This window comes from Hyperolius riggenbachi, chromosome 10 (genome assembly GCF_040937935.1).
Source record: "Hyperolius riggenbachi isolate aHypRig1 chromosome 10, aHypRig1.pri, whole genome shotgun sequence".
NCBI lineage: Eukaryota > Metazoa > Chordata > Amphibia > Anura > Hyperoliidae > Hyperolius > Hyperolius riggenbachi.
The window spans coordinates 240,753,709-240,764,866 of NC_090655.1; the positions used below are offsets into that span (position 1 = coordinate 240,753,709).

At 45.7% G+C, this 11,158-nt stretch overlaps 1 protein-coding gene across 1 annotated transcript in view; it reads right to left on the reverse strand.

Moving 5' to 3' along the window:
• Positions 1–8,810, reverse strand: part of LOC137535036 (zinc finger protein 678-like) — a 29,642-nt gene extending 20,832 nt beyond the window's left edge. The window contains exons 1-6 of the mRNA XM_068256798.1: positions 8,754–8,810; positions 6,648–6,770; positions 5,917–6,051; positions 5,712–5,835; positions 5,495–5,592; positions 5,023–5,383 (exon numbers count right to left, since the gene is read on the reverse strand). Of these exons, the coding sequence (XP_068112899.1) occupies positions 5,023–5,383; positions 5,495–5,592; positions 5,712–5,835; positions 5,917–6,051; positions 6,648–6,725 (796 nt within the window). The 5' untranslated portion in view covers positions 6,726–6,770; positions 8,754–8,810. The remainder of the gene's footprint in view (positions 1–5,022; positions 5,384–5,494; positions 5,593–5,711; positions 5,836–5,916; positions 6,052–6,647; positions 6,771–8,753) is intronic.
• Between the last annotated feature and the right edge of the window lie 2,348 nt (positions 8,811–11,158).

Sequence of the window (11,158 nt, forward strand, 5' to 3'; positions counted from 1 at the left end):
GGAGTAACAGGACAGCCACAGCGGATGTGATGTAAAATGTGCTGTGAATTTCCATCACTGTCATGGCTATCTATGCCACGTCTGATTACAGATTGATTGGCAGGCAAACTTCAAAAAACCTACAGGGCCTATTTGCTGCCACAATTTTTATTTTTTTTTAAAGTGCAAAAACTGCATGTTTAGCATAGAGTAAGATAGCAATTTTATTCCAATATGTCTAAATTTCATTATCTGACTAGAATACCATAATTGCACTAGGCGGATGGCATTTTATCTGTATCATTTAGCTGATAGGATACCGGGCGCCATGCTATATCTTTTTTTTTTTTTTTTTTTTTGCTATTTTCCTTCCAACTCTTTGGACCCCAATGTCCTATCGCATTGTAAACTTCATGTTTTGTGACTTTTGTGAAGCTATATCATATATGTTTTTTTTGCCATATATTGGTATTCCTTATTGACGGCTTCAATAAAGCTTATAGTATAGTGGGGGGGGGGGGGGGGGGGGGGGGGAATTTTCATAAAGCATTTTTGAGCCATTCTTTGTTTGCATAGCCCCAGAAGAGTCTGGACATTAGAAAAATGCCACAAATATCACCATTATGGAACGCTAACAACCAGGAATATTCAAAAGTATTTTTTTCCCTAAGCTACCGACTTTGTTCATAATTTTGAAAATGACATTTTTCTTTATTGTTGGATTGAGTTTGTCCCTTCCAATTTTTTATGTGACATGGGTTCAGGCTATAAAACACATAAACATGTATTGTGCAACTCATTACCTTAAAATGAGGTCACATCTATCTCAATTAGATAACTGAATGCACAGCAATCCATTATTCCAGTGTCTCTCAACCTGGGGTCTGCGGAACCCTGGGGGTACATCGGCACCTGTCAGGGGTCCCCCAGGGGCCGCAGACAGAATACCGGATCTTGCCCCCAGGAGAGAAGTGGACCCCTCTTGTCGGGCTCTCCTCCTCTCGCCACTTCACGTCCTGTCGCCATGGTTACCCGGCAGCCTCTCATGACGTCAGAGGTGCTGCCAGAAGTAACCATAGCGGGAGGGCGCAGCAAGAAGAGTAGAGAGCGAAGAGAGGAGGAGAACCAAGCCAGCGAGAGGAGTCCGCGCAGGAATGGGGCTATGTAAGATTATACTGGGGCACCACCTGGCTAACTATTCTGGGGCACCTATATCTCGCTACCTACACTGGGGCACCACATGTACCTGGCTATCTATACTGGGGCACCTATAGCTCGCTACCTACACTATGGCACCTGTACCTGGCTACCTATAATGGGGCGCCTATAGCTCGCTACTTATACTGGGGTAGCTATGACTGGATATCTATACTGGGGGCACCTATGTCTTGCACCTATACCTAGCTAGGACAGGGGGACAAGAGGTGACACAGGGGAACATAAAGGGTGACAAAAGAGGCACAAGGGAACATAGGGGGGAGAAAATAGGTACGGGGGAACAGAGGTGACACAGAGGGGGAAAAAAGAGGCACAAACTGAGGTGACACAGAGGGGGACAAAAAAAGGCATAGGGAGAACCGAGGGGGACAAAAGAGAATGAATTCAAGTTAACAATGGACACAGTCCCTAACTCATTTGTTAATTGGGGACTACCTGTATTTCGTTATTATTTGGCTCCACCTACATCATGTAATGGCAACACCCACTTCGGTAAGGGGTACATTTGCTTAGGGATGACCCACAAAGGGCTAGATGTGCTGAAAAGGTTGAGGACCACTGCATTATTCTCAAGGTGCGCCTATGGCTTAGTCCAGGCATGGGCAAACTTGGCCCTCCTGCTGTTAAAGCGAACCTTAAGTCAAGTGAAAAAAATGAGATTTACTCACCTGGGGCTTCCCTCAGCCCCCAGCAGCTGATCGGTGCCCTCGCAGCTCCGCTCCGATGTCCCAGGACTAGAGTTGGGCGAACAGTTCGGCTGTTTTAGCCGAACTGCAGCCGAACTGTTCGGCTGCCCAAGCTGTCATGTCGCCGTGGCTCTTACTACTTCCGGGTCGCAATGACCCGGAGTAGTACGTCTGCGCTGGCCCGGCGGAGCGCGTCCTAGATCGCGCTCCCGTTGCCGGGCACTCTCTGCGCATGTGTGTGACGTCACTCATGACGTCACACACATGCGCAGAGAGTGCCCGGCAACGGGAGCGCGATCTAGGACGCGCTCCGCCGGGCCAGCGCAGACGTACTACTCCGGGTCATTGCGACCCGGAAGTAGTAAGAGTCACGGCGACATGACAGCTTGGGCAGCCGAACAGTTCGGCTGCAGTTCGGCTAAAACAGCCGAACTGTTCGCCCAACTCTACCCAGGACCCGCCGGCGAGCACTTCCGGTTTGCCCGTCACCGGCCGACAGGCATGGGAACGCGAGTGATTCTTCGCGTTCCCAGCCTGTATATCGCCCCCTATGCTGCTATTGCGGCCAGGAGGTCGCAATAGCAGCATAGGGGGCGATATACAGGCTGGGAACGCGAAGAATCACTCGCGTACCCATGCCTGTCGGCCGGTGACGGCAAAACCGGAAGTGCTCGCCGGCGGGTCCTGGGACATCTGAGCGGAGCTGCGAGGGCACCGATCAGCTGCTGGGGGCAGAGCAAAGCCCCAGGTGAGTAAATCTCATTTTTTTCACTTGACTTAAGGTTCGCTTTAAGGAACTACAAGTCCCACAATGCATTGCAGGAGTCTGACAGCCACAGTCATGACTCATGAAGGCAAATGCATTGTGGGACTTGTAGTTCCGTAACAGCTGGAGGGCCGAGTTTGCCCATGCCTGGCTTAGTCTATTTCTTATTTCATTCATTTTTGCAATAATTGTTACAATTACATAGCTGTTCCAGCAGAGGGACCCTCTGAACATATTCAACAAGAGCTGGGACCACACGTAATGCTTTTCAATAGTAATGTGTGCGTTTGTTCCAAACGATGAGTCCCCCTGCATTAAATCGTAAAGTACCTGCGATTATCATAGACTGCCATCAAATTCTGGAGGCCTATCATTGTTGAAGCGCACGTTAAAACACATACTACATACGCAAAACCTGATTTCCACGATGCAACTGTGGTCCCAGCTTATGAATGATCACTGTTACTGGCTTTAACAGTGATCACTCACAAAAACAGGCACAGATTGGCTCAGGGAACACATGTTGCCTTGCCCCAATCAGTGCTGCCATGGGAGTTATCAGGAGTGTGCATGTACAAGAGGATATGCACACACATGACCACCTGCAAGAGCGTGTGCATGGAAAGGACCACACATGCAAGCACCCATACATGCCCACATGATCATGCACAGCGGTGGAGCTACAATGACATTAGACTTGCATCCTTGCAAAGGGAGAGTTAAGAAAAGAGGATATGAGTCTCACGTCCAATTTCGGTAACGGCTGTTTCACGCTGGAGCGTTGATTGCTGCATTTGACGATTGCCAAGGATCGGCAAAACAATAATGCAGTGTTGTCTCCATACGGGAGCTTTCATGCTGCAGCATTGCGACTCAGCTGCAATCTTAAAGAGGAACTCCAGTGAAAATAATGTAATAAAAAAAGTGCTTCATTTTTTACCATAATTATGTATAAATGATTTAGTCAGTGTTTGTTCATTGTAAAATCTTTCCTCTCCCCGATTTACATTCTGACATTTATTACATGGTGACATTTTTACTGTGTGCAGGTTATGTAGCTGCTGTTAGCTGTTTTGGCTGTTAGAGACAGCTGTAAACAGCTAATTCCTGTCTGTGAACATTGTTACATTGTGGCAGTTTGCCCAGAGTACCGCGGTACTCAGAGCTTCTTGTGGGAGGGGTTTCAGCACAAAATCAGTCATACAGCACCCCCTGATGGTCTGTTTGTGAAAATCATTATATTTCTCATGTAAAAGGGGGTATCAGCTACTGATTGGGATAAAGTTCAATTCTTGGTTGGAGTTTCTCTTTAAAAGTGCTGCTTCATTTTAGGCACGATCAGGCTGCAAATCTCACTCCCTGATCATAAAACTGTAATACAATTGCCAAAAAAGTGCAATCAAAAAATGCTTAGCAGCCCCTTAGTGGAGAATGATCACTTTAAAGGGTAACCGAAGTGAGACAGATGTGGAGGCTGCCATATTTATTTACTTTAAAGCAATACCAGTTGCCTGGCTATCCTGCTGATCCTCTGCCTCTAATACTTTTAGCCATAGCCCCTGAACAAGCATGCAGCAGATCTGGTGTTTCTGACATTATTGTCAGATCTAACAAGATTAGGTGCATGCTTGTTTCGGGTATGATTCAGACACTGTTCTAGCCAAATAGATCAGCAGGACAGCCAGGCAACTGGTATTGTTCAAAAGGAGATAATATGGCAACCACCATATCACTCTCACTTCAGTTCCCCTTTAACTAGCTGTAACAGTGATCATTCAAAAACAAGCATTCATTGGCTCAGGGAGCACATGTTCACTTGCACTAATAAATGCTACATTGAGAGCTGCAGAGAACGCACGCACATGCAATTGCCAAAAATCACTAAGCGCTTACTGGTTGTAATGAAAAAAAGTACATAACGTTGCTGAGCACATAACGATTGGGATTTTTTGACAATATTCATGTGACAAAGCCTTAAGTGGAGAAGGGTCACTATTATGCTACCAGGGATCACACTAAGGTAGCAGAACTATTACATAAGGGGATCACCGCTGTAACTAAATTAGCAGAAATGTAACACTTTATTAGGTTAATCAGCACTGCTGACACTAGCAAAAGGCCACTGCTGAAGTCTCAGAGGAAAAGAGGGCAGCCCAGTGTGAGAGAATAAAGAGACCTTTCTCTTCCTCTGGGTGTCTGTACTGCTATTGTTAGCAAGTTGTCACCAAATACTGTCATGAATGATAGTTATAGATGGCAAAAATCTAATATGAGCACATAGCATAACTCCTAATATGTCAAGTCTGTGAGCAGTGACAGTCATAACCGCAATACAGATACATATTTATTCTATATTTACTGCTGATTACTCACCTGTTCTGCGCTCTGTAACATTGTCCTCCTCTTTACTTTTCATCATGTCACCCTCCTCCACAGTGTGCTGATCACTCCTCACATATGTCTCCTCTTCTTCCTCTTTACTTGTCCTCATCATGTCACCCTCCTCCAGAGACCGCTGATCACTCCTCACATATGTTTCTTCTTCTTCCTCTTTACTTGTCCTCATCATGTCACCCTGCTCCATAGACTGCTGATCACTCCTCACATATGTTTCTTCGTCTTCCTCTTTACTTGTCCCCATCATGTCACTCCCTTCCATAGACTGCTGATCACTCCTCACATATGCTTCTTCTTCCTCTTTAACTACAGCACTTCCATTTATAAGTTCTCCATCCTAAGTGCACAAAAGGAGAGATAATGTAAAATGTGAACACAGATAACAGATATGCAGAAGGAAACAATGCCACACAGTTTGGAGTCTCTGTGGACGCTCAGTCCCACCTACCTGATAATGGAGGAGGGTGGTGTGATCATCTTTTGGACCGTCCTTGAAATAAAGAGGACCTGTACATCTCTCTGGTGGGTTACTGTTACTGGATACATCTGTAGGGAACAAACACTGACTGATTACATTATTTCTATGTGATTATCAAATGATGGGGGATCTAGGTGGACCCTCCATACTGCTCTCTTCTTTACAAGACATGAAAGTCTCCTCTTACCTGGTGATGTGAAAGGTGGCTGATTCTCCATCATGGTGTCCTTGTAGAGGTCCTTGTGTGCTTCTAAATACTGCCACTCCTCCACGGAGAAATAGACAGCTACATCCTGACACCTTATAGAAACCTGACACAACAATGATATAGTCACCACCTGGACACACCCCTTGCTGTCACTGGAAGTCCCATAATTCCCAGCACTGCTCACCTCTCCTATCAGCAGCTCCATCATCTTCCTGGTGACTTCCAGGATCTTCTGCGTGTTGTGTCTCTCAGATATCAGGGTGTGAGATTGGGGTACAGTAATGGTCACATGATCACCAGACTTCACTGGAGGAAAACTCTGTATAGAAAGACCAGCAGTAATGCCACATGACCTCCCAGAATCCTCCTCACCTCTCCAGTCAGATAAATGCAGGGCAGGGACAAGGTTCCCCAGCACTAGAAGCAGAGTTTTGAACCCCCCCACCCCCCACCCCCCCTCCTGCCAATTTTCCCCCCACAATATAGGTATCCAAAGGCACCCCCAGTGCAGCCCCTCCATATCTCAACATGCAGAGATGTGAGCAGAGGCTGTAGTTTTGCCTACTCACCTCACCACACTGAGAACTCAGCTGTCAGGCTCACAGCATCTCATCTTCTCCCTCTAGTGATGAAAATAATGAGACGCCACTACAGGGAGACATAGAGAAGATGCTGCTAGGTTGTGACTTGGTTGAGTTCCTGATGCAGTGAGGAGCAGCACTACAATCTCAGCTCAAGACTCTGCATTGGCCAGGCAAGGGGGGAGGCACTCAAAAGGGTGGGATTCGATTGGACACAGGTGCATCCTTAGGGCTGTGTGCTCAGAGGCTAATACATTCCTTGCCTTGTCTTGGCTGTGTGTTTTATTGCTGGAGATAAGAATTACATCATGTGACCTCCCAGAATCCTCCTCACCTCTCCAGTCAGCAGACAGATGATCTCCAGAGTGAAGTTGAATATCCTCTCCGTCATGTGACTCTGGTTCTCATCCATCCTCAGTGATGTGATCTTGTGCTCTGTACAGAATGCTGCTGCCTTCTGATAGATAATAAAGGGAGGATAATCTAGGCTGTACTGTTGTCAGTGGTGAAACTATCATTACAGGCCCCCTCTCCTCCCAGCACTCCCCTTTGCTGTCACTTTTGGGTAGTAGAGTATCACAGGAAGCGTACATTTGAAATCGGCGCCGGTAGACTTGGGCGCAGGATACAGCGGTATATGGCTGATCCTGCTTCTGCACAAGTCCGGGCCGATTTAATTACTATTCCCCCTCCAGGCCGACATGGTTAGTGGGGGAATGAAATAATTCGGCTTCCAGCGATTGCTGGAGGCCGAATTATTATGTTTTTAAGCAACTTCGGCTCTGTCTTCTGACGGAGCCGACGTTACTCACTGAGCGCTTCAATAGGAATGATTCCTATTGAAGTCTATGGAGGCGCCGGCTGCGCCCAAATCTAGCAGCGCTGAAAAGCACTGCTCCGAGTAGAGTATCACAGGAAAGCATAATAAGTTGGTTTATAGCTACCTGTGCACTATACTCCCAGCATTCCACAGTCCTACCTTCCCTCTGCCTCCTCTCCAGCTGGCCTTCTCTCCTCACATCCACCTTCCACTGTTACCATTCCTGTGATGTTACAGCAGTGCTGGTAGTGGTAGATGGATGAGGATATAAGGAAGGAAGAGGATGAGAGGCTAATGGGAGCAGAGGACTGGAGCACACTGTGACAGCTAGCTATAAACTAAGATAAATCCTTCTTCCTACTACTCTGCATGAAAGGGGGGGAAGGAAGCAAAACTGAAGTTTGGACATGGCTATACTGGGAGAGAAATGGCATTACTGGGGTGGGGGACAATACATACTGGAGGAGAAAGGCAATGCTGGGCATGGAGGACATTGCTATACTGGGAAATAAATGGCATTACTGGGGTGGGGACATTACATACTGGAGGATAATAGCAATGCTGAGGAACGCAGGGAGGACATGGCTAGACTTGATGGACATATTGTCTAGGCTCTGTGATGTGATAGAACTGAATATGTCCACATTCCTCCCAACTTTTAGAGATGAGAAAGAGGGACACAAGCTACGCCCCTGTCAAACCCCTAACCACACCCCTAGTGAGTCGCACATACCATAAAGATTTCATAAGAAAAAATATGTTGTTTTAGAATTCAAACCAGACTGGTCCTTTGTATCCTGATTTATCTTCTCTCGTATTAGCATTTGAAAATAAGAAATATATCAATTTAAAGGAAAACTTAAGGCAACTATAAAAAATGAGATTTACTCACCTGGGGCTCCCCTCAGCCCCCAGCAGCCGATCGGTGCCCTCGCAGCCCCGCTCAGATGCTCCTGCACCCGCCGGCGAACACTTCCGGTTTGGCCGTCACCGGCCAACAGGCGTTCCCATGCCTGTCGGCCGGTGACGGCCAAACCGGAAGTGTTCGCCGGCGGGTGCAGGAGCATCTGAGCGGGGCTGCGAGGGCACCGATCGGCTGCTGGGGGCTGAGGGGAGCCCCAGGTGAGTAAATCTCATTTTTTATGGTTGCCTTAAGTTTTCCTTTAAAGGCTGGGAATTAAGTTTTGAGTCAATTAAACATTATTGTTTAGTAGAAACATCCTACCTAATAAAAGGCCAGTGTCCCTGCATCCCATGTCACTGTGTCAGTGGTTTTGCGCTACTGAGCATGTCCTGCACTGACAGCTGTTGGTGCAGGACGGGCCAGGGGGTGGGCAGGCCAGGCGTGTGAGTGTGTACGCGCGCGGCGGGCACGCTGCAATGTGTTGGCAGCGACAAACCTAGAGCCCGTTTTTAAATGGGCTTAGGAGGCCTAGTACGGTATATTTACACAGATCTCTGTACATCGGTCCTACGGGAGAAAAGCGCTTTACAAATGTTATTTGTTGTTGTTGAAAGAAGGAGTTAGGGACAGAGGGATTGGGTTCCCAGAGTTGGAAAGTTGGGAGCTACGTGTCCACCCCAACCTCTACTCCTATATAACAAGTATCACACAATTACCTCTTCTAAAAACGTCTTCCCTCCACCGTCTGCAGCTTCTATTTCTGGTGTTTTACATCACTTCCTCTCTTTGGTTTTTTTTTTTTTTTTTTTTTTTTACTTTCTGTGCGTTCCAGCTGGGATAGTTGACATCGCCATCTTGTGGTGAATAGGCTAACTGCAACCTCAGTTTGTGGAATTACCTACACTCAACCATAAGGTAGCCATCAGATCATGAAAATAAAATATTGAAAAACATTTTAAAAAGAAGATATGAAATCACCCCTTCTCAAGGAAAACACTGGAGAATAAGATAAATAATTATAGCTTTAGTGTTCCAAAAAAAAAAAAAAAACCTCATAGAATGCAACACGTTTCTCAGGACTAGGTTCCTGCTTCATCAGGCAAATATCCAGAGAAAAATCTCAAAAAGAGCCATAAGCAAGCCCAGCGCATCAGAATTACCTTTTGGAACATTAATGCTGTAATATCTGTATCATTCTTGAGAGTTTTTCCTAAGAGGAGGAAACTTCATCTCTTCCTCCTCTTTTTAAATTGTTCTTAAATATTTGATCTTATTTTTGCACCTGGGAAACTTGTGTCAGTTTTTTACCATCCTGAGTGGACGGTTTCCCTGCATTTTGTCCTATTCTGCTGAGAGCGACTTTTTAACTCAAGTGGGGTTAGGTTTGTTCACCTTACCTGTGTACTGTTTGGCCGCTGGTACGCTTTTATGATCATAATTGTCCACATCTACCTCCCTCCTGTGGTCAGTTAAAGCAGTGGTCCCTAACCTTTTTCGGCCCAGGGACCGCTATCCAGACAAAACTTTTGAGTGGGGACTTGGGGGGGGGGGGGGGATGGTTACAGTGGAGCGTGGCAGGTTCGGGGGGGGGGGGGTGTCGGGTGCAGTGGAATTATTTGGATTGTGTAGGTATATAGGTCACCCAGTACAGGAATAGGGTAGCTTGGTATAGTTGCCCCCAGTATAGTTGCCGCAGTGTAGGTAGATTATTTGCATACCTCCCAACATTTTGAGATCAGAAAAAGGGACACTTAGACTACACCTATGCCACACCCCTAATCACGCCCCTGACACACCTCTAGTCACGCATATTATAAAGATTTCTTAAAAAAATGTGTTGTTTTATAATTTATACTACATTGGTCCTTTCTATCCTGTTTTTAAAATAATTTTAAAATAATGAATATATCAATTTAAAGGATATAAATAACATTTAGGAGTATATAAAAACTTTGTTTCAGTAGAAAAATGCAGAGATCTGTACATCAGTCCTGAAAGAGTGACAAATAAGGAAGAAAGAGGGACAGAGGGACAAGGGTACCAAAGAGGGACTGTCCCTCCAAAAGAGGGATAGTTGGGAGCTATGTATTTGCTCCAGTATAGGTAGTATAGTTACCCCAGTATAGCGAGTATAGTTGCCAGAGTATAGGTAGTATATTTGCCCCAGTATAAGGGATATAGTTGCCCCCAGTATAAGGAGTATAGTTCCCCCAGTATAAGGGGTACAGTTGCCCCAGTATAGGGAGTATAGTTAGCCCAGTATAACTAGTATAGTTGCCTCAGAAGTATAGTTGTCCCAGTATAATAGGTATAATTGCCCCAGTATAGTTAACCTCTCCTGCTTCCTGCCTCTTCACAGCAGACGCAGGACGCGCTGCTGTGAATGAAGAAGGCAGCGTAGAAAAGAGGGAATAGTATATATAAGAGAAAGCAGCCGCCAGCTAAGGCAACAGAAACTGCGCTTCGGGTGGGGGGCGAGAGGCAAGACCCGAGGACCGGGAAGAAATGGCCCATTGACCAGCAATGAGCCGCAGACCATTGGTTGGGGAGCCCTGAGGATACCCGAGGTGACATGATGAGATAGACACGGGTATGTACAGTGCCTGGCACAAAAATAACTATGCTGTGTTTCTTTTTTTCTTTCTCTGCCTGAAAAAGTTAAATATCAGGTATATGGCTGACTCAGTCCTGACTCAGACAGGAAGTGACTACAGCGTGACCCTCACTGATAAGAAAAATTCCAACTATAAAACACTTTCCTAGCAGAAAATGGCTTCTGAGAGCAGGAAAGAAATAAAAAGGGTCAATAGTTCATAGATTTTAGCTCTGACATACTACAATGAATGTGTCATTGAGCAAAAACAATAAAACAGTTAAAATTTTAAAAGTAGATTTAAACATAAAACTGTGGAATATCCTAAATAGTAATTTTTAGAAGAGAGGAAGATACAATTGTTTATTTCATTCGTTTATTTTTGCCTCCGGTGTCCTTTAAGATGCTACACTATATTGTCTCTCAGGCTCCTCCCATATTCCCTTTTTTTATTTGTAGTCTTTTACTGAGGGGTTTATGAATCAAGTATATTAGGAACACCTAATCCATTTAAAGCACATATACTTG